The 22,963-nt window shown below is 36.1% G+C and overlaps 1 protein-coding gene across 1 annotated transcript in view; it reads left to right on the top strand.

The window, feature by feature from the left end:
- LOC144836048 (fibrocystin-L-like) overlaps positions 1-22,963 on the top strand; it is a 47,382-nt gene that overhangs the window by 16,606 nt on the left and 7,813 nt on the right. The window contains exons 18-47 of the mRNA XM_078691220.1: positions 218-340; positions 1,023-1,131; positions 1,697-1,906; positions 2,401-2,466; positions 3,066-3,202; positions 3,686-3,833; positions 4,241-4,421; positions 4,878-5,116; positions 5,716-5,901; positions 6,334-8,007; positions 8,466-8,615; positions 9,069-9,240; positions 10,478-10,631; positions 11,040-11,196; positions 11,452-11,661; positions 12,156-12,323; positions 12,539-12,739; positions 12,883-14,538; positions 15,114-15,359; positions 15,811-16,056; positions 16,172-16,417; positions 17,009-17,179; positions 17,478-17,711; positions 18,114-18,640; positions 18,857-19,034; positions 19,251-19,416; positions 20,204-20,439; positions 21,126-21,977; positions 22,274-22,490; positions 22,702-22,846. Coding sequence (XP_078547346.1) covers positions 218-340; positions 1,023-1,131; positions 1,697-1,906; positions 2,401-2,466; positions 3,066-3,202; positions 3,686-3,833; positions 4,241-4,421; positions 4,878-5,116; positions 5,716-5,901; positions 6,334-8,007; positions 8,466-8,615; positions 9,069-9,240; positions 10,478-10,631; positions 11,040-11,196; positions 11,452-11,661; positions 12,156-12,323; positions 12,539-12,739; positions 12,883-14,538; positions 15,114-15,359; positions 15,811-16,056; positions 16,172-16,417; positions 17,009-17,179; positions 17,478-17,711; positions 18,114-18,640; positions 18,857-19,034; positions 19,251-19,416; positions 20,204-20,439; positions 21,126-21,977; positions 22,274-22,490; positions 22,702-22,846 — 9,405 coding nt within the window. The remainder of the gene's footprint in view (positions 1-217; positions 341-1,022; positions 1,132-1,696; positions 1,907-2,400; positions 2,467-3,065; positions 3,203-3,685; positions 3,834-4,240; positions 4,422-4,877; positions 5,117-5,715; positions 5,902-6,333; positions 8,008-8,465; positions 8,616-9,068; positions 9,241-10,477; positions 10,632-11,039; positions 11,197-11,451; positions 11,662-12,155; positions 12,324-12,538; positions 12,740-12,882; positions 14,539-15,113; positions 15,360-15,810; positions 16,057-16,171; positions 16,418-17,008; positions 17,180-17,477; positions 17,712-18,113; positions 18,641-18,856; positions 19,035-19,250; positions 19,417-20,203; positions 20,440-21,125; positions 21,978-22,273; positions 22,491-22,701; positions 22,847-22,963) is intronic.

The raw sequence follows: 22,963 nt of genomic DNA, 5'->3' as shown, positions 1-22,963 counted from the left end.
TGGAGCCCCTCATTAAAAACAAATTGTTCATTAATATCATGGTTACCCGCTCCTCACATGCAAAGTGATTCAATTTTTACAGTTGAGTTCTGTTATTTTCAGTATATATGTTACTTTGAGTTTGTTGTTGCATTCAATGGTTTCTGTTTCATATACAATACAACCTGTCAATTTTATTTTGTAAATTTTTTATTTTTGTATTACTGTTGTTCTATAGTTCACTGAAACCATGTTAAATGGCAATGAAGTAGAAGGAACCGTCACAACCGAGGTTGATGGAGCTGTGACATTGTCACCAATCCCAGGAGACTACTTGAGGACTCCTCATTGGACCCCTCAGGTATGTAGTAATTGAATAGCTTATGTCGAGTCGAATGGCCAAGCAGTTTTAAGACAGGGGCATTTCAAAGAACAGGCTTAAGGAAATCCTTGACCATAGTTCTGGTGGTAGGAGGCGAGGTCCAGTGTATACATCTGGAATTGTGTACAAGTTATCTAGTCCATGTAGCACATGAAATCTGTACACTACATTTTTATTAGTTGTTTTATATTAGATATTAGTATATTGGTCAGATATTTTGCCCTACTCTGATGTAATTTGTACTTCATACTAAGTACATTTGGGAAGTAGTACTCGGGTGGGACTCGAACCCACGACCTCCAGATCACTAGCCTGGCGTTCAAACCTCTAGACCACCGAGCTTGCGCTGATGGCTAGTGGTTAGATTCGAGCCCAAATTACTTCAGAGTAGAGCAAAACATCTGACCAATTAATTACTCAACTCCCTGACGCAAAGCTACTTCACAGTAGTTTAGTACAATTACAACCCTATTAATAGTATATTATAATCATGAATATTCATGAGGTACACAACTGGTGCATATAGTACTGTCTTGAATATATTTTGTCCAGATTTGAATGAACATGATATACCCTTAGGAGCAGTTTTATATTTAAAGTCTGTCCATATTGATAATGATTTTAATTACAATTACAATTTATATTACAATTACTTTTTTAGGTTGAGGTAACAGTTAATGGTATTATCTCCAGTTGTTCCGAGGATGACTGTGAGTTTGTACATGATGAGGAGTATACTGCTATTATCACAGGCATAGATACTCATTCAGGTAAAGTGGCACACTTTTCTTGGGGCCTGTTTCCTCTGAGTCGTGCAGCAAGTTATTAGTTGCAAAGTGATCTTTTAAAAAAAAACAGTCCTTTTTGACATTTTTCAGTTGAAATAGGCCCTTAAGCCTCAATCACACTAAACTTAATTTGGTCAAATTAAAATTCAAATCCGAACACTGAGGTTTAAATTAACCAAGTCCCATAGTTACTTTAACCGACCACTTCCTGCCCAGTAAAATCAACCATGCAGCTAAAAGTCCAATCCGAACGTGCAGAGTCAAGTGAGTCAATCGCATCACGGTTAAATTGTGGTAAAACTAATCTGTGATAATATCAAAGTGCGAATGATGGTCAAATCTTCCAATGACATTGGGTAAAGTCCAGTGCGAACAAGGCTATAGTCTCATTTTTCTAGTCTTTGTTTCTGCTAATTTGTTACTTTTGATTGGAATTTCATTCTAGTAAGAACTAAGCTTTAAAACTTTGTGTATTTATTGGTATATTCGAATAAATGCTTTTGAAATTATTTTTATAAAAATGCCTTTTAAAATGTTTTTGATTTAGGATCCAACTATGACAGTACTTCGATTACGATTTCCGGAAGTGGGTTTGGTACCGATCAAAGTGATGTAGAGGTCACTATAGATGAAGCAGTCTGCGAAATTACATCACTGACGTCATCAGAAATCGTGTGTGATGTTGGAAAAAATCCTGCTGGCGAATATGAAGTCAAAGTTTATATTGCGCCGGATGGATATGCTTTAAGTGATGATGGTATGTTCATAATGATAATAATAATTTTCTGAATGGTGGTCCAATGAGACAAATTGCATGTATATATTAAAATCTCATTTCATTTTATTTCACAATACTCATAATTTACAATAAATTGAGGAGCCTATAGAAAGCAAAGCTTATAATAAATAGACTCCTTAAAAAAAATGTTAATACAAAAAAAAACAATAATGATAGTACAAAATTAGCATAGCGATATTTATAAAAATACACTATTAAACATTGAATAAAAAGACAAACTAGAGATACCAGTCATATGCAAATCAGTCCAGTAATTAATTTTTCTATACACCAAAAAAAAAAGAAGAAAAAAACCCTCCTTCCTGACCTTTGATCCTAAATCCCCGGAAAACATGTTTCATAAAAATACATATATACGAAGGACAAAACTGTATAATAATATAATAACTATATAATGAAACTATATTTATAATCTTATATACATTATTTTTGTATTTATATTTTTCTTGCAGTTGATGTTTCATTTAATTATACTGTGGGTTTTATTTCAATTAATCCTTCAAGTGGAAGCACTGCCGGTTAGTATGTTTGTAAACTTGTCTTCATCTTTAAAACTTTAGACACCCATGAGCAAACTCTGAAAGAAGAAATTCAATTTTCCAGTGTAGACAAGTTGACAAACTTTAGCAACAACAAAACACTAGTTTTCAGAAGTTAAGCTGTATATATTGTTGACAAATTAGTTGGCAGAGTTTTATGCTTCTGCAGAATGATGGCCTCCGGCAACTGGTGTAGACAGGTGCCACAAAGTTTGCCAAACAATGGAAAATTCAGGGTTTGAAAAATTTGCAAACAACAGTTTGGTCATGTTTGTAAGTGTACCAGTTGAAATCTCAGTCTGTTAAGCTGTGTCTACACTATCAAACTTTATGTGACAAAAAAATGTGATTTGCCAATATATGTACATGATGATATCATATCACTACCATATTTGGGCATATCACTACCATATTTGGGCACATCACACTAGTTTGATAGTGTAGACAGCTTATGTGAAGGTTTTCATCTCTGATGGCTGTGCGTTGAAAAAAATAGTTTGTAGAAGTTAAGCTGTGCATTTTCTTGACAAAGAGGTTTTTGAACTCAGTGAATCAAATTAATTTTTTTTTGTATACAGGAGGAACAAAGGTTACAATTACTGGGTATGGATTCAGTGATATTCCAGATGAAAACACAGTTTATATTGGTGATAATGAATGTATTGTGTCTCAAAGTACATACGATGAAATCAATTGTACAATCGGCCATCAGGAGGTATGTATGATTAATATTCCTCTTTTAAATGTAAAGCTCTGTCTAAACTATCAAATTAGTTTGACAAAAAAATGTGTGACATATAATCAGGTAATAGTGAAATTTTAAATTGTAATTTCACTCTTCCCATATATGGGTACTTTACATTTTTTTGTAAAATAAAGTGTGGACAGAGCTTTAATAAGACAATATTATTCTCTTATTAAAGCTCTGTATTCAAACCTGTGAAACATGTGTAGATACACAGGCAAACAACTTTCATCTCTTCAAAAGCTTGGTTCCCACTTAAATGCATTGCAAATAAGTTGACCAATCAGAAGCGACAGTTCCAATGATCTATTGTGTTGTGATTTGTTAATTACTTATGGTGGGCTTAGGTCGCTGAGTTGCTTCCAATGGGAGCCAAGCTTTCAGTTGTCACCAAATAAAGCGATTTCATCTACTACCGGTATAAATTATTTATATAATATCAATTTTTTATAGCAATCGCGTCGTAGACGACGTTCATCAAACGAATTAGATATAAATATTGGTACTCGTGGTCAGGAAGTAGATGAAGAGAATGAATTTACAGAGGAAACAATTTCAGCCACAATAGCATCACTAGCCCCAACAACAAGCTCAGTAACAGGTAAGCTAAATCAAAGTACAGTAGAACCCTTATTAAATGGACACGGTTTTTGGCCATGGGGAGGTGCACGTCTTACGAAGGTTTAAAAAATCAGAACACAGGAATCTGTTACTCAGTATTGTGTAGAGGCAGAGATCAAGATTAATTGTTTGATGTGGTGTTCTTTTAAGCTTGGCAGTGCCTCAACGGGAGGATGCATCTGCAGCCTACAACCTTGATTTTGTACCATCAAATTGCCATCATGAGAAAGTTACATCTTTTCTGCAGATCCCAACAAAACCACTGGCGGGAATGTATATCATGAACCAAATAATTGTACATAAATAATAGGAAAGTGCAAAGTTCAAAGTTCAAAGACACTACAAGTACTCCAATGAATTTTTCTTTCCATTTTCTTTTTAACACAGGTGGCGGCGTTCTTACAATCAATGGTAATGATTTCGGAAGTGATAGTGTTGAGGTAAAGATAAACGGAAATGCATGCGTTGTTACATCTCAAACCAACACCGTCATTCAGTGTACTATTCCTGCTAATGATCCTGGAGAGTATACAGTAACAGTGACTTTACCAGCAGGTGATATAGACAGGTAAAGAAATTACAATATAACACAACTATCTATTTACCCATCCTCAAAATAATAATACAGCTGGACTTTCCTGTAAAGTGTACATCCTAGGGTCTGGAAAAGGGTTCCTGTTATAGTATTATAGTAGGTATATATTTATATTCCTTTATTTACTTAAATTTAGAGGTGTCAAAACAATGTAATAATCACCAATCACTCATAAAACCAGTATTAAGTATGTATTGTTAAGCGTTTAAACATTTTTTTACATTTTTAATAAAGTTTATAGGCCTAACATTGAATATATATATTTGATTTTTGAGTTTTAGAGGACTTTTACGTGTTATCCTAAAATGTCTGTGATTTTATTTTGATATGATCAGTTCTGAATAAAGTCAGGCATTATATCATAATGAGGTACAGTATCATAGATTATCCTCTATTAGAGCATTCTTATTTTCTTTATATAAATTTCAGTGATTTGACTCTAACCTATGACCTTGAAGTGACCGGTGTGTTTCCTGACCACGGCTCTCTCCAAGGTGGCACCAAAGTATTCATTACAGGATCGGGATTCGGTACAAATGGTACGATTCTAAGCGTTGAGTTTGGCGAGACGGAATGCGAAATTACAGACGTTCAAGATGATCTGATTGAATGCATAAGTGGTCCGTCTGGTACAACCCATCAAATAAGTAATAATGGAAAACACGAAGGTATGTAGATAGTCACAGTAGAACGCCCTATTATAACACATTGTTCTTATATAGCGCTTAATGCAAAAATAATCTAAGCGTTTCACATTTTTACCCCGGGAATTTTTTAATCAAACACAATCATACTCCCATAATGTTGTTGCTAGTATTCAGTTGTGTTTTGACGTTTACCAGGTACCCATTTGTACACCTGGGTGGAGAGAGGCAAACATATATAAAAGTGTCTTGCCTAAGGATACAAGCGATTATGCGACGAGCATTGGATTTGAACTCACAATCTCACAATCAGTAGTCCAACGTCCAACTGCATCACCTGCCCTACTGAGGGAACACCTTTGGGAACCAACAAAGTGCTAAGTGCAAAGTGCTAATGTTTATTATATGAATATTTTTAAAAAGACAATGTAGTGCCTCCTTCATGTCGATGCATCAAAAGTTCATCATTTCAACCTTACACTTGAGTATTTGCACATGTAACTAGAATTTGGCACTGAAAAAATAAAGAGTGTGTGGATGAGACCTCTTCCAGCATTTTAATCAATCAAACGTTGGCTTTTGTATTTGATAATGACTTGTCTTTCAATGTCTTTTCTCTCAAGATTATGGTGTTGGTTATGCTTGGACCCAACCATCCCTGTCTATAACTGCTGGCGATGTGGTTGAATGGACGTGGTCTACACCAAGCCTACTGGAAGGTGTAGGTTACACTGTACAGCAAACAGGTGACGAAGATTCAGAGGCCTACGATGGACAAGGTTTTTACGCAGGAGCTAGCTCAAAGAAAGGTAAATTTTTTAACTTGATCCAGTGATGTCATTATTTCCAACAACTCAGATGTTTGGATTGACCTATATGTTAAAAAAATCGTTAAATTTGTTATTACTTTTAATCAATTTTTAGTTTTTACTAAAAGTTGTTGCACAGCAAATAATTTGAGCAACACCCTAAAAACGATTTAGTGAAAAAAGGCAAGCTTTTGTTTTTTTTTTACGGCAGACGGTAATTTACCAAATCGTGACAATTTTAACATCTATTTGATATTCCTGTCTCCTTTTTCTACCGTCAGAAAATGAAAGCAGTATTAGTTGAATGGAATATCTTATATGTTCAAAGAATGATTGTTCTATCTAACTCGTTTCAGTCACTCATAAAATATTGTAAAAAAAATTTTTTTTATTTGTATACCAATATCCTATTTTAAATCCTTATTTCATCAGGTTCCTTCTCGTTTACATTTTCAACTAATGGGACATTCTACTACACAAGTGGTTTTGTGAATAGTAATGTGGATGAAGAAGATCAATTCTCTTTACATGGTGTCATCAGGGTCGAACATCCACAATCGAAAGCAAAGAACCTAAAGGTGTCATTAAATGACATAGAAGCACTTTACGACACGTCTGCAAATCCTTCTGCTCCGACCGATAGCAGCAACTGTCCCGGAGATGATGACCTAATCACTCCTTGCAGTGATACTGAACCTGATTGCGAATCTTCTGATAAATTTTGTTTCAAGTATAGAATATGCAGCACGGCATCAATCTCAGATATTGGACCAATATCTGGTTCCGCTGATTCAACTATCACTATTAGTGGCTCTGGGTTTAGCCCGAGGAATTGCGATAATGACGTCCATGTGGGATCACATGTTTGCGATGTCACCTCCAGCACCAAATCTTCAATCGAATGTACTATAGAGACAGAAGAAACACTACAAGTTGGATATCTTCACGAAGTATCTGTAAATGTCAAAAACCAAGGATTGGCTTTGAATGAAATAAAAATACCAAGAAACCAAAGCTTTTTACTTACACCAAGCATATCTGCCATCAGCCCTTCTTCAGGCTCTTTAGCTGGTGGCACAGAACTAACTATAACTGGTGATGGGTTCTCTGTCGATAATGCTGATGAAATAAGGGTTACTATTGGACAGGGCAGAACATGCGTCATTCAGACATTCACCTACACAGAAATCATCTGTACTACTCCAGCACAATGGCAAGACGAAGCTTCTTTTCCAATCATGGTTACGATAAATTATCAGGATTCAAACGAAGACTTTATGTTTACGTATCGTAGTAGTAAAACACCAAATGTTGTCGGACTATCGCCATCAAGCATTAGTGGTTCTTCTAGTACTGTCACCTTCACCGGTAGTGGGTTTGGAACAGATGTCGGGGACATTTCTGTCACAATTGGTGACATTGATTGCAATGTTGATACTGTGTCTGATACTCAAATCACATGTAATATAGGTTATGTTCCTTTTGGAACTAAACCAGTGAGTGTCAAACTTGATGGCAGTGGTCTGGCTAACTTTACAGATGGCACCATCTGGGCAGACAAAGTCATTGACAGTGTAAGTCCTGCTCAGGGTAGTAGATATGGAGGAACTGTGATCACCATAACTGGAAGTGGTTTTTATGAAGATTCTACTTCAGTTAGGTTTGACAATAAAAATTGCGTGGTTCAATCCGTGAACGTATCAACTATTGTCTGCATCACGGAAAACCATTCAGCTGGTACAATAGACTTCACTGTGACATCAAATGATGTACAATTTCCGGTTCAAGTAGACGGGTATACCTACGACAATGACTATACGCCAAAGATTACAGCTGTAGCACCTTCTTCAGGAGCATCTGGAGACACTATCACGATCACCGGAACACTCTTTGGTACTGATGCAGCAAGCGTTGTCGTCAAAATTGGTAATGAGAAATGTGATGTTAATTCGATTTCAGCAACTGAGATCCAGTGTGATGTGCCATCTCAACCAGCTGGTGTTTATGATGTTGACCTTACTGTCTACAATCTTGGCAGTGCTGTGACATCAACTCCACATACCTTCGCATATAACCTTACTATTACTGATATTTCACCAGACGATGGTAAGTTTTTAGCTTCCGTAAAACCTTGAAAAGAAGCCCCTGGGCTTATTTAAAAAGTTTTACGGTATATGTAACTGTTATTTATATACTGAATCTATTTTTTTATAAACAATAAAATAAGAAAAATCATTCTATTTTGCAAAATTCAACCCATCTCTTACACAACTTTGTAAGTTTTATGTAGCGGAATGTTATACTGATCCATAATCATTTTTAGGTATCACAACAAATTCTATTCAGCTGCTATTTGGGTTCCTGAACATTCTTTGCCCTGTTTTTATTTATGTATTTGTGTTTCAGATTGAGCATAGTTTCTATATCTAAGTCTCTCTTGAAACGTTTCTATATATTTTGTATTATATACATTAATACAATAATGAATGGAAATTATGTTTCAAATGATTTATATTTCTTTGGAGGAAAACAAACTAAAATTGTCTTAATTATTTTCTTTGTAGGTAGTTTTGCTGGAAAGAAAAACCTAACAATCACAGGCTCTGGGTTTAATGGTGACAGTTCAACAGTTACCGTTTGTGGAAATCCTTGCGAAGTTCTGTCTGGGACATTTACCTCCCTTGTCTGTTTGCTGCCAGCAAATGAAAATATTGGTAAGTTAAAGTCATAATCTATTTGAAAATAACATAGAATTTTATACTTTTAGTTTAATTGTTACGAGAAGTAGTTTTGTATCCATCTCCAACATGTCAAGCCTTTCCTAAGGCTCTGTCACTATATCACTACCATATTTGGGAATATCACTACCATATTTGGGCTTTAGTTTGTCAACCCGTTTTTTTCTTCAACCATGTATTAAATGTGACAGCCATCGGGCCTTATACGTTTGGTTGACAAAAATGTGTATAACATACAAACATAAAAACAGCCTACAGTAAGTAGAGATTTCAGACACCATTTTGGCTGCCACCCAAGATGACGTATAACACTCAAACCTTCCCAATTCTAGTCATTTTGATACCATATGTGTATGGATATGTCCTGTAGCATAAATTTGTATAATAGACAATCTTTCTATGATTTATATTCTGTTTTGTATACGGCAGCTTCTGAACTTGCTTGTGATGTTGTGGTTAGTGTCAGTGATGACACCATGGAGACACAGTCAAATGGTTTCACATATAAACAATCGTTGACTGCGACAATAACCAGTGTTAGTCCAGCCAGAGGTGGAACTGCAGGTGGAACTGAAATCACTATTTCTGGAACAGGTTTTAAGTAAGTCTTTTATTATAACTTAAACAGTAATCGGGTAAAACTCAACTACTACTTCATTTATATGTACAAATTCACTGGTGTTGTACAAGAAATCAAATCAAATGTTCTGAAAAAAAAGGTTTAAATTCCTAATTTTTTATTTTATTTTATTTATTTAATCGGTATAAAAAGACTCAAAATACAACTCATAGTTAAAATGAAGAGCTTACATATGAAAATGATAATTCACATAAAACAAAGTTAAACGAAGAAAAAACACATTAAGGCCTATGATACAGTAATAATTACTGTATAATTCATTAAACTTAAAATTACTATAAAAATTGCTTAAAGATCAAAAGATAAGATTAATAATTACAAATTCTTAAATATTTACAATTTTAAAAAATAGAGACTAATATTATTAATCACATTATTTTTATACACCAATAATATATATGTATAATTCATTTAAACTAAAAAATTACTATAAAAATTGCACAAAGATCAAATTCAAAGGATGATATTAATAATTACAAATTCATATATATTTACAAATTTAAAAAATTGAATCTTAATCACATTCATACTCTCCGAAATGTCTTTAAAGGTTAATTGTCCAAATCTATTCATTATTTAAGAGTCCAATAACACTTGGAATTGTTGAGGCAGCAAGTCTTTTAGTCCGACATCGTGGCACATCAAACTTATTAACTTTTACGCAAACACCTTGTCGGCTTTTCTTTTTCAGGGATCCATTCCTTAAAACGATCCGACTTTAGCAGCCCCTTTCCAAAGTTATAAAGAAGAACCTGACGTCTATGCTGCAATGTCTTTAACTTGAGGGTTTCAAGTGATTTTGCGTAACTAACATAGTTTTGATATCCAATAATAAGTTTTACAACACGCTTTTGGATGAATTCAAGTTGATCACTCTGTTTATTGGTGATCGAGCTATGCCAAAGAGGACTGGCATACTCAAGTAAAGGACGAATGTATGTTGTAAAAGTGAAAACCAGGTCATCCTTTGGGGCTCCAAAATTGTATCATTGTTCCTTATTTCATTGAATACACCTTTGTCATATCACACAAATACAACGTATAAACTCCTAAGTGGTACTGTGAGTTCATATTCTTATTTTAGTCTTACAAATTTCTTTCAGTAATAAATTCTAGTTCCCTGAGTTTTTCACCTCATTGGAATTAGTTTCCTACTTTTGCGAAAACTAATATGGTCATTTCCTGTTTTGTGTCATAGGTCATCTGGTAATGTGGTAACAATTACTGGCTCTGCATGTGTTATTTCTTCTGAAAGTGCAACCAGTATTGTGTGCACAACGGAAGGTCACGATGGTTCCATAAAAACACATGTTCGTGTAGTGACAGATAATGAAGAGAATATCGCAACACAGGTATTCATTTCTCATAGAGATATATATATATATATATATATAACTCTGTAGAGGGCGGTCTAGGTGGCATGAGGCGATATCCTGAGATTGACCATCCAAAATGTTATTAAAGTATTTATAAGCACTCATGACACATAGGTGTTTAATACTGTACATTTTTTATGAAATTGAGCGCATCAATCAACACAAATAAATAATAAAAGCTCTGTCTACACTATCAAACTTTATGTGGCAAAAAATTTGATGTGTCCATATATGGACATGTCATATTACTACAATATTTGAGCATATCACTACCATATTTGGTCACAACCCCCTTTTCTTTAATCAACTAGTTTGATAGTGTAGACAGATCTTTAGAGGTTATTACTTATTTGCTAATAGTACACTTTTTATAATCAATATTAGGATAATGCTGAGTACTACTACGTGGATGTCTGGTCCTCAAGATGGACCTGGGGAGGTCATGATCCACCAATTGCTGGAGATTTTGTTATTGTTCCAGCTGGACAAACTCTCTTACTGGATGTGACAACACCTGTACTTGCAATGCTTTTGATTCAAGGTATGATGTAGATATATCCAGAAAAGTCAGTCAGTTGTATTATTAGTTTAGAAACAGAAAGGGGAAATTAACTTGGATTAAAGGTGTGAACATTTATTTTAAGGTTAGCACTGCCGATACTGGTACTCTGACCAGAATAGATTACAAACTAACAAAATGTGATTTAAAAGGTTCTTTTTACTACTGTATGTTATAAAAAAACATTTTTACCATTATATTAAATTTCAATTAAATACATTTATTATGTTTGTTCAGGTGGCAGTTTCATTTTTGATGAAGCCGATATTGAGCTACATGCCGAGAACATTCTTATAATGGATGGAGGACTGCTCCAGGTCGGTACCGAACAAGAACCATTCCAGCACAAAGCTACCATTATGATGCATGGCCACCAGAGGTCACTAGAAATCCCTCTGTATGGTGCCAAGACTCTTGCCGTAAGAAACGGAACCTTGGATCTTCACGGTAAGAAGCAAATTTTAGAAAGAACCTAATTACATATGTGACAAGTGACTGATCTAGCATAGGGCATAAGACACACTCTCTTTATCTGTAAGCCATTTAAATAAATAATACAAATTATTTTGCTCTGGTACTTTCTCTTCCGTAACTCCATCGTTTTTAAAACATACAGTGTTTTTTTTTCTTAAAATTGGGTCCAAACTGTTGAATTATCTTCGTACTGATATATCTACAATTTTTCAGTTAAAAGACAAATTGTGGGATACAGCATCATATGTGTATCACATGTGTTGCTGTATGATAGGTCATAACCCTAAATCTTGTTAATCATAATACATTGTACATGTGCTGCACATGTGATCCTGTATTTGCCTATAAATACTTTCTTTCATCAAGATTGTATTGTTTCTTACCATGTGCAAAATTGATTGACATATTAATGATAAGGAGCACACATAATAAAATCTAATGATAACAAATAATTGTTTTTACCTCAGGAATTCCAATACCAGTCACTTGGACCTACCTTGCAGAAACTGCTGTAGTCGGAGCAACAACACTTGATTTGGAGAAACCTGTCTCTTGGAATATTGGCGACCAGATTGTTATTGCATCAACCGGAGAAAGACATAGCCAGAGAGAAAACGAAATGGTTGAAATAACAGGTATTTTTCAAAAATATTTTAACCCTATTCTGGGTCACCCCTATTAAAGGAAAACTTTGTGGGATCCTGAAGGAGTACTCTTAATAGGGGCTCTTCTGTAAATGGTTATTGTTTAAAGCTGTTGTTTTGGTGACAAACCATATAATTTTGGAACTGGCACATAATAAATTTACATATTTGTAATTAATATCTGATTTTATCCTTATTACATATAGCTATATCAAATGACGGTACACAACTGACTATAGATCCTGCTCTGAAGTACGAACACATCTCTATAGAGCAAACAATAGATGGTGTTTTACTGTCAACGAAAGCAGAGGTTGGTGTACTAACGCGCAATGTTGTTGTACAGGGTTCAGTCCAGAGTGAATGGACTGAAACTATTGAGGCGTGCGATGCCGAATTTGATACCAGTAAGTATTAATAAATATTACATTTTTTGTAAAATAATCATGAAATGTTAGTGAAGCATAGCATATTTAAGAATTTTGTTAATTTAGCTTTTTAAATTTTAGTTTGTTGGTTTTTAATAACATTATCTATCTGTTGTTTATAGATCAATTTGCAACACAAACATGCTACCAGGGTCGATTTGGTGTGGAGATAGGTAGTGACAAATTTGGTTCTCAGATTATGCTCTTTGGAAAGCATAAGAACCAACAACTTGTAACAGGCCGTATTGAGTACGTAGAGGTGACACACGCAGGTCAAGCATTCCGTCTTGGACGTTATCCAATCCACTTTCATTTAAATGGTGACGTCAGTGGATCTTATGTTCGTGGATGTGGAATCCATCATACATTTAACCGTGCAGTCACGATTCACGCCGTTGACAACCTGTTAGTAGAGCATAATGTTGCGTTCGATATTATGGGACACGCTTACTTTATGGAAGATGGTATTGAGATGGGAAACATTATCCAATACAATCTTGCAGTTTTTGTCAAAAGTAGCTCTAGCCTGCTCAACGTTGATATCACTCCTGCAGCATTTTGGTTGACAAATCCTAACAATACTATACGACACAACGCAGCTGCTGGTGGTTCACATTTTGGGTTTTGGTACCAGCTGTTTGAACATCCTGCTGGCCCATCATACACCCCAGATATATGTCCACGTAAAATGGTTATGGGCGAATTCACTAACAACACTGCTCATTCCCAAGGCTGGTATGGACTCTGGATTTTCCCAGTTTACACACCAATGGTTGGTGGACAGTGTGACTCAACTACTCCAGCACCTGCTAAGTTTTATGACTTTACTGCTTGGAATGTTGAACGAGGAGCAGAGCTCATCGATGTTGGTGGTGTTCAATTGCATAATTTTCTGATCGCAGATGCTGACCAAGCCGGTATTGAGTATCAGAAGGTTGTAAGCGGTACTCCATTTGACGAGGATGGCGCACTTATCAAAGACTCTGTAGTGATAGGTTATAGCCAACTGACAGAAGGTAGAAAGAATACGTCTTGCACCAAAGCTGGCGTGCACGCTCCAAAGAGTAAAGGTTTGACAATTGATGGAGTTAAGTTCATTAACTTCGACCAGAAATGCTGTGCAGCATTCCGTTCATGTGCGCATTGTAAACCAGATCAAGGGGGATTTGAAGCCCGTATTAAAAATCTAGAATTTACCAATTCACCAAATAAAGTATTCTTCATGTGGGAACATGAATTCTGGTATGAGGATCTAGATGGAACATTGACTGGATCCGCAAACAGCATAGTGACCCCGCATAGTGGCAACTTGCCGTCAGATCATTGTACAGAAGACGATGCGTACAGCGTTGGAAAACCAGGTGCTTCTTGCGATGACACCATTAAGCTACACAGGATGTCGTTCAATGAAGTTGCACCGTCGTCTCTCCAGTACAAAGATGCTGTTTTCACTAACGCATACGGAACCAGCAGTGTTCCTTATCACTTGAAACGAATTACTCACCCCGAAGGATGGATGGTTACCCTCATTGATGGAGAAACTTATAACATGTTTTTTGAGTTTTCTGACCATGTTACTAACATCACGTATAATGCACGATTTGATGGTTTTAACGATGGTGAATTCGTCATATTGAATCATAATCTAACACAAAGTCCAGACCACTTTGAAACTGCTGGTGTTAGCAGGAACAACTCTAAGCAAATGATTACGTACAGCAACAATGCGTTCGGGGATTGGCATTTTGACAATGAAAATAATGACCTATATTATTTAGGTAAGTGGTATAACCTTCTTTTGGACACCCCTAAAGCTTGGTTTCCATTAGAGATGCAAAGCAATGACGAGTGAGTTGACCAATGACAAGCAACATTTTGAATAATCCATCCATTGCGCTTGCGTCTAGCGTAATTAAGCGGACACTTCTCTGTGAAACCATAAAGTGGAAATAAATGAGCTAACCCTAGCATACAGGTGTCCTTATTAAGGAGATCCAAAAAAATGGGGTGTCCCTAATAAAGAGGAACTTGGCTGGTTCCTCTAAGGTGTCATGCTTTTTATCTATATAGTCCACATTCCAACAATACAAAATGTTAAATAATTTTTTAAATAGGGTTTATACAAAAAATAACATTTAATTTTACAGTGTAAAACTTTTAAATGTATGTTTAGCACTGTTTGCATACTGACATTGTTTCCAATACTATACTGTATTACCAGACTTTTATATCTGGATTTCTGTTACCTGCTGTAAACCTATAAGGTTAGAAACGAGGTGGTTGGTGTCAATAATTTGTAATTTACTTTCATTGGTATCAAATTAACGTTATCCAATATACTATATTTCCACAGTTTCTGGTAAAGACATTAATGAAGTGGAAGGAGCCAACCTGAATGTACAACTTCGGGTGTACCGCTGTTACTATGACAACTGCATTGAACCTGTTCCTACACCTCCACCAGAATTTGATTTAGACGATTCAGTGTTGTGGTCGGATGTATCAACTTGGGAAGATGCTGAAGAAGGCTGGGGATGGAATGTTGATGGTGGTAGTGCTGCCTTGCCTGCTGATGGTGAAGATGTAATGATCCCTGAAGGTTCTGTCATAATCACTTTGTGTTTATAGAATCCCTTACCATCACTGCAACACTTGAATTAATTTAACTGTGGTCTTTATGCTATATTATACAAATAATGAATAATTTATGAGTGCAACGGTACAAATAATCTCATTAGTTGATAATAAAACAAATTTTCATCTTTCACCGAATGAAATTATTTGTTTGCACGAAAATATAACACTACATTTTTAATGAGAAAGAAAGCAAGAACATCCATTGTCCATTCGGCAGACTATGAGTCTTTTATCAGAGTCTAGTAAGTAATAGAAATTAGAATTTGTTTATACAATATCAGGATATTTGTTTTTTTATCCTAGAAATCTAGAGAAATTGCATTTTAATGGGAGAGCGGGAATTGGGAGAGAGTTGAGACGTCTGCAACACTTTCTTGGAAGGCATATTAAATATTGATGACTTTTCATTTCAGATAAATATGTTTTTGTAGACACAGAAACGCCAGTTATGAATAAATTATACATCTATGGAGCGCTAGAACTTCAAGCAGGTCAATCACATAGAATTGAAGCAAAATATATTCTTGTCACCGGTGCACTTATCATTGGAAGACAAGCGACGCCATTTGAGGATAGCGTTGAAATAATCTTGCATGGCAACCATTTTACTCAAGATCTTCCTCTTCCAAGTGGACCAAATATGGGATCAAAAGTCTTAGGTTTGTTTCTACTGTTTCGTATAGAGTGCTAACATGTGACTCTAGGCAGCTTAAGAGATCTAATTTAGATATGTGGTATGATAAGGTGTAGTAAAGTGCTACATTTTATTTCTAGGTGTTTTTGGACGTTTGGATTTGCACGGTCAAGCACCAAATGTACCATGGACAAAACTAGCATCAACAGCAGATGTCGGTAGTGACACTATTACTCTGGTTCATGATGTCGATTGGGCTGTTGAGCAAGAGATAGTTATAACAGCTACGTCGTACGAGGCATGGGAAACCGAGACATTTAAAATAACCGAGGTCATTAACGCAAAAACATTAAAACTTAACGACACAGTGAGATTCAAACATATAGGTTGGTTTTATTTGTTAGTTCTCTCTCTCTCCTTTTATTAGATTATCGTATCAGTTCAGTAGTGCAAAGGAAGCTCATAGTATAAACTTATTTCCAAGCTATTCCATGGTCTAGTGTTTAAGGCAGAGGCATCACAAAACTTAATCATAAAATTGGCACAGTACGTTCAATAAAGGTCTTAAGCCAGGCCTTAATCCCAAGAATGGTCGTACAATTAAAATATGAAATCTGAGCCTAATTAGCAGCGTGGTCATAGTCTAAGCCGCCTCTAGACCACATTCTGGTCCCCTGGGAGATGGAATTTGTTGCATGTGTTGTTTACACTTGTGAGGAGTGCAGTCTAGTAGACTGCAAAGCACAGATATTATTTCCCACATTTAAAATAGCCAAATAAGGGCTGCACGTCATATACAGTAGGGTTTCAACATTTTTTCTGATAGCTTTGCATTCTATTTAAAGCTGAAAGTGCCTGAATTTTCCACTGAGCCTACCACTAACCAAATATATATTACACAAAACCAGAATGGAATTTAATTTGTAGTTATTTATTTATAACGTAAAAATACAATTTGAACTTTATTTTGAATGCAGCTGAAACAACCACTATCGAGGATGGACTAATGTACACAGAAGCTGCTGAGGTTGGTCTCCTGTCGAGAAACATCAAGATTATTGGGGCTGACTACAATGATTTATATGAAGAATCATTTGGAGCTAGAGTACTTATTGGCAAATTTCAACAGGATGGTAATGAACACAAAGGTAAGTAGTTGTCCATAGATTCCATAATTAGTTTTATCATGAATTTAAATTTTGGTCAATGTATGTAGAATAATAACTAATACAATGTATGTTGCACAGTTATGTTGAATATGAAAAGAAGTGACAGAATTTTTAGGAATGGCGACACCCTCCTCCTATATCATGATTCTGACCCAAAAATTTACTTAACCGAAATATACTTCCAATTTATATGATATTATAACAGATATTTTGTTATATTTGTGTATAGTGTACAGTTTACATTACACATATTCCTTATCTTTGTTCTCTTTCCTAGGCTATGCCCGAATCTCGAATGTAGAGTTCTACCATACAGGGCAAGAAGGTTGGCCAGACAACTACGATCCGCGGTACTCTGTTGCTTTTCTTGATACTGGAGAGGTCACTGTAGCGAACCCTTCGTATGTACGTGAATGCGCCTTCCATCATGGATTCAGTCCTGCTATTGGTGTGTTTGGTGCTTTTGGTGTCCATATTGAAGACAACGTCATTCACCACACAGTTGGAGCAGGTGAGGTTATATGCCCAGAAAAACATTTACTACTGTAAAATTATCTCTCACCAACAATTAATGCAACAAAACGATTGTTTTCCTATGTAATCACACCCTGTATTATATTATATATCTTTCAAAGAAGGGTAAATGTATGGTTAATAGTATAAAATATATTCTATTTGTTGTCGTCATGAAACAATTACATCGCTATTGTATGTACACCTTCATCATCACGATCGCTGAACGTCTTGCTACATAGCGCACTCAACAAGATTTCTCCAATCGGAGCGATTATTGGCCAAAGTGTGCATTATAGACTTTTCCCTTCGTATCATTCTCTATAGTTTTTATCCATGTGTTATGTATGCAAATGAGGCAGTAAAAACAAATATTAACTAAACCTGAATATTTTCTTAGGTATTTCTGCTTGGGGTTCAAGGCATGTCATCGCAGGAAATCTAGTATCTTTGACGGTGTTCCCTGGTACGTATCAAGAACGCTTCTTGAAAGAAGACAAAACATGGCCAGCTGGTATCGAAATACAAAACGCCTTTAGCACGGTCATAGCTAACAACACTGTTGCGGGATCAGAAAGACTCCTGTACCGTGTGGGTGGAGAAGATTGTTTTGAAGATGCATTATGGGTAAACAACGAGGGCCACTCTGCATTAGCAGGAGTTATGATATTACCAACCGATTCTCAACATCACTGCTCAAGAATTAACGGCTTCTTCCTCTGGAAGAATTACTACTATGGGATTTATTTAGAGACAACTTCTTCTCTTGTGGTGTCGGATGTAACTCTGGCTGATAACAAGATAGGAATATTACCATACATTTATAGACCACCTGCACTCAGCCATGAACCTTCATCGAAGACCTTTACAATAGAGAGCTCTACTATTATTGGCACAAGCCCATCATTCAGCTGTTCAGAGTTGCAGGTAAAACAAACTATTTTGCCCAGTATGCCTTGTTGAATGTTTGAGGCTGAATCCAGGGAAGAATTTGAATAGGATTACAGTCAATATAATGGTTAATAGCTCATACAACCCACTGAAATTTATGAAAGTGTTGTTAAAACTAGTTTTAGTTTGTGTATTTGTAATTTTGTGTTTATGGTAGCATTAGCACTTCAGCATTTATGATTTCATTTTCAGAATGCACCGGAGAATGAAGACCAGTGTAATCCTGTACACTCGCCTCCAAATCCCCCTGGTGGAGGCAAGATTGGATTTATGATGACAAATTTTATGTCAGGGTCAAACAATGCTCCAGTTAAAGCGTTCCATGGTATCAAAAACTACCCTGCCATTGCTGGTCTAACCCAACTACAAGGTATGTTGTATTATCAGTGGTTCTGGGAGAATGTTATGCTTTCCATGGTGTCAAAAATGTTAAGTCCAAATGACTCTGGCAGTGCTTATTCCAACCTTTATAGTATGGTTAGTTTATTAGTACTTTTACATGTTCAATTCACTTGGTAAACATCATTTGTAAAACACAGTAAACTAAAAAGGTTAATTGATTTGTTTTTCTTTTATTTCAACCTAGATGTCAAATTTGCATATTTCCGAGAAGGCTGCTCCGGTTCTCGTGATTATGCCATGGCACCTAACCCTGGCAACCAAGATGGTATTCATCCAACAACGGTGGAGGAAACAAGTTTTGCTAATGTTGTTGAAACTAATAAACTCTTCATCTTTAACCCTGATGTTAGGTGAGTTGATATTTGAGGGCCATTATTAAGCTCTGTCTACACTATCAAACTTTATGTGACAAAAACATTTGATGTGCCAATATATGGACGAATATATGATGATGATGTCATATCACTACCATATTAAGGCACATCACTTTCATATTTAATTTTTTTGTCACATAAAGTTTGATAGTGTAGACAGAGCTAAAAGCCCTATAGTATTAGGTATAATATGCAAATCATGTTTTTTTTGAAAAGATAAATGATGAACTTTTTTGATGTAGTGACGTCACTTGTGGCACTTTTATATTAAATGAACAAGGGGAATACATTGTCTTTTTAACACTATTCAGGGAATGAAAATTAGCACTTTGTTGGTTCTCAAACAAGTTTGATAGTGTAGACAGAGCTTTAAGCTGGATTCCCATAAAAGAGGAAAGGAACATAAGGAAATGCCCTTCCAATAGTGTTTCCATATGTGAGAAATCAATTCTGTGCGGCTGTGTTGTGCATATGACATTATGCATACAAAGTTACAGTATAACATTTCTACATGGTTGCAATGGGATTTTCATACATTCTATTATACTATTTTTTTTACTGTTTTTGTATTCCTCCATTTAACCTGCATATTAATTATTGTGTGATGTTTATAAATCATAATTAACTATGTCATGCCTCAATATCTCTCTTTCTCTGACACTACAAATCAAATCAATAATGTTTTATTTACATAATCCGAAATTTAGTACCATAAAACAAATAAAATTGTCTGTTTATTAAAATAATAATTGTTCATTTACAGTCATGCAAACCCAGCTGATTGCGTTGATATGTCCTGTGATGCGATGCGGAAAATAATGATTACAGACAAAGATGGATCATTTGTCGGTAATGGACCAGGAACAATCGTAGCAAACTCTGGTTACGAATGGGATGGCGATCCAAGGTATGGTCTTGGAGATTACAGAATTCCTAAGATGGCGCTTACAAACACTGATGGTTCGAAAATTTCGGCCAGCGAAAAGTTTCCAAATAAAGGTAACATGGATAAAATTGTACAAAAATGCTATCTAATATTTATAATATTTTGTACTGAGAAACCATAGAGGTATTACCTGTATATACCTAGAGATTCAACTAGGCAGATACAAAGTGATGCGAACAGGGCATGGACTCCTCAAAATGTGTGACGCAGCCTTATTCGATGGTCCTTCTCCATGGTGTGTATCGCTTTTTTAACTGTGATTGTGTTGAAGTTGACCCACTAATTATATAATAATATAGTTTGTTAAATACTGTACTCTCTTACATCAATAGAGAGCTTTTGATTTGCGACTACCTAAATCAGGTCAATCAATGTGTCGTCGGTCGGATCCAAACGATATATCGAGGTTGTGTCCCAAAGCATGCAAACAGTGAATTAACATTACTTACTCCTTAATGTAAACATTGATATAATCTGTAAAAATTATCTATAAAAATTACTTTCTGAGGTTTTACATTGATAAAATGATAACGTTTTCACACATTTGTACCATAGTAAAATTTTGGGCTTTTTTTCTTTTGTCAATATTTATTTTTCAAATGTATGATAATCTTGACATGGATAGTCATTTGTTAACAACCTTTTAATTATTTTTGTCATCCATTTTCCTGGAGAGTAAAAATTACTTGTTTTTGTATGTGTGAATGGGATTAAACTTTGGTTGATGCTTGCTTTGTAGGTATTGTAGGAGTAGGAACGGACAAGTGTGAATGGGACGCAAACTGGAATGCGTATAAATGCCACGAGTTGGATCATGCTATGATGATCATAGAGAGCATGGACCCAGATACTGAGGTACGTCGTCTGTCACCAATTGCTATGTGTTCAGAAGACACTGTAGATCTCATCAACGGACCACAAGATCACGGCTGGTGCCACGGCTACACATGTCAGGAGCGTATCAGTACGTTCATGTCCATTGTGGCAACAGGGAAGACTTACGAGATGTATATGAGCAGTACAAACCCTCAACATCTCCGTCTGCATCTTCTAAACTCTAATGACGATCAAAAGGTTGTTGTCGGTATCTGGTACGCCAATCCTCAACGTTTAGATGTATATCATCAAGGCCGCTATGTGATGCCAAACAATGGTGGCACTGACAGGTCTGGTAACTTTATTTGGGTTGATAAAGATCCAAACCTTCCCGATGACCAATTTCAGCCCACACCAACTTCAAATATTTACGGGGCCAACTATTTTGACCGCGAGCGCCAAACTCTCTGGGTTCTAGTGCGTGGTGGAGATTCTGTTGACATTATCACGACTCCTGTAGTCATGGTCGCTATCGGAGTTCCGGCAGTTTCTGTTGATGATTTCTTTGAGGAGAATCTTGTACAGAATCTGGCAAATCTTCTGGGAATTTCTAGTGACAGAATACGGGTTGTGGATGTCATCAGGGAGGGAAGTACTCGTCGTAGAAGGCGTTCTGATGAGGTAACGGTAGAAATTGAAATCGGTGACCAACCTGCGACAAACATAGATGTAGGCAATTCTACTTCCAACAGCAATGTTACAGACGCATCATATGGTAAGTTTAACCCCTAAGGGCACACTTTAGGGAGCCAGCACAATGTCCTCTTGGGTGTCTCCCAAAACCATATTAAGTGGACACTGTCCTGTTGAATGAGAAATCAAATGAATCAAAAGTCAATGTGTTTTCACACAAGGCCAACCTCTATACAGGGGACACTCTATTAAGGGGACACTTTGTTAGGTCCAAAAGCCCTTCTACTCTAGTACTTGTTTTATATTCAGCCCCTTTAAATTAAAACATGTTTACATGACTCTAATTTAAAACATCTATTCATTTTTTTTCTAAAACAGGAAACTATACAGCAGGCAATTCGTCTCTTGGTTATGATGACCTGCTTGATATCCAATCACAAATCGCTGACGCTGCCCAAACTGGAGAGCTATCTGAAAGTCTTGATGTGGAAGTGCAATCATTAGCTATGTCTGATCCTGTGGAACCAGCTACCGATCCCACAGGAGGTGAAAGAGCAACTAATGAAACTGGTGGACCAGACAGCGGTGACACGCCGTGAGTAGTCCTTGCTAGTTACATAGTCTTCAACTCTGTCTACACTATCACACTAGTGTGATGTGCCCAAATATGGTAGTAATGATGTCATCATGCCCATATATGGACACATTTTGTTGTCACATCGATAGTGTAGACAGAGCTTAGATTTACAATGTAATAGTCTACAGTAAAGTATCTGTTTTTTTATTACTTGTTCTTTTATACACAGGTATGGTGAAGTTGATAGTGAGGAGGAGGAACCAGTTGTAGAGGTTGTTTACCAGTTTCCTAGCAACTTACTGGTTTCACAACAACCGTCTGACGCCAGTAGAGCATGGCCATTTGTCGTTGAAGTATCTGTTCTTGATGCACAGGTAAAGAAAGATAGAAAATCTTACTCTAATGTGGTTATAAATAGGTTGAGGTCACAAAAGGTCATTGGTCACAAAAGGTCATGGTTAAAGAGAAACTCTAAATGTCGTAAAATAAAT

This window comes from Antedon bifida, chromosome 2, assembly GCF_963402885.1.
Source record: "Antedon bifida chromosome 2, ecAntBifi1.1, whole genome shotgun sequence".
Lineage (NCBI taxonomy): Eukaryota > Metazoa > Echinodermata > Crinoidea > Comatulida > Antedonidae > Antedon > Antedon bifida.
Note: the sequence above shows the minus strand (reverse complement) of the source record. Positions and strands in the feature narration are given on the sequence as shown.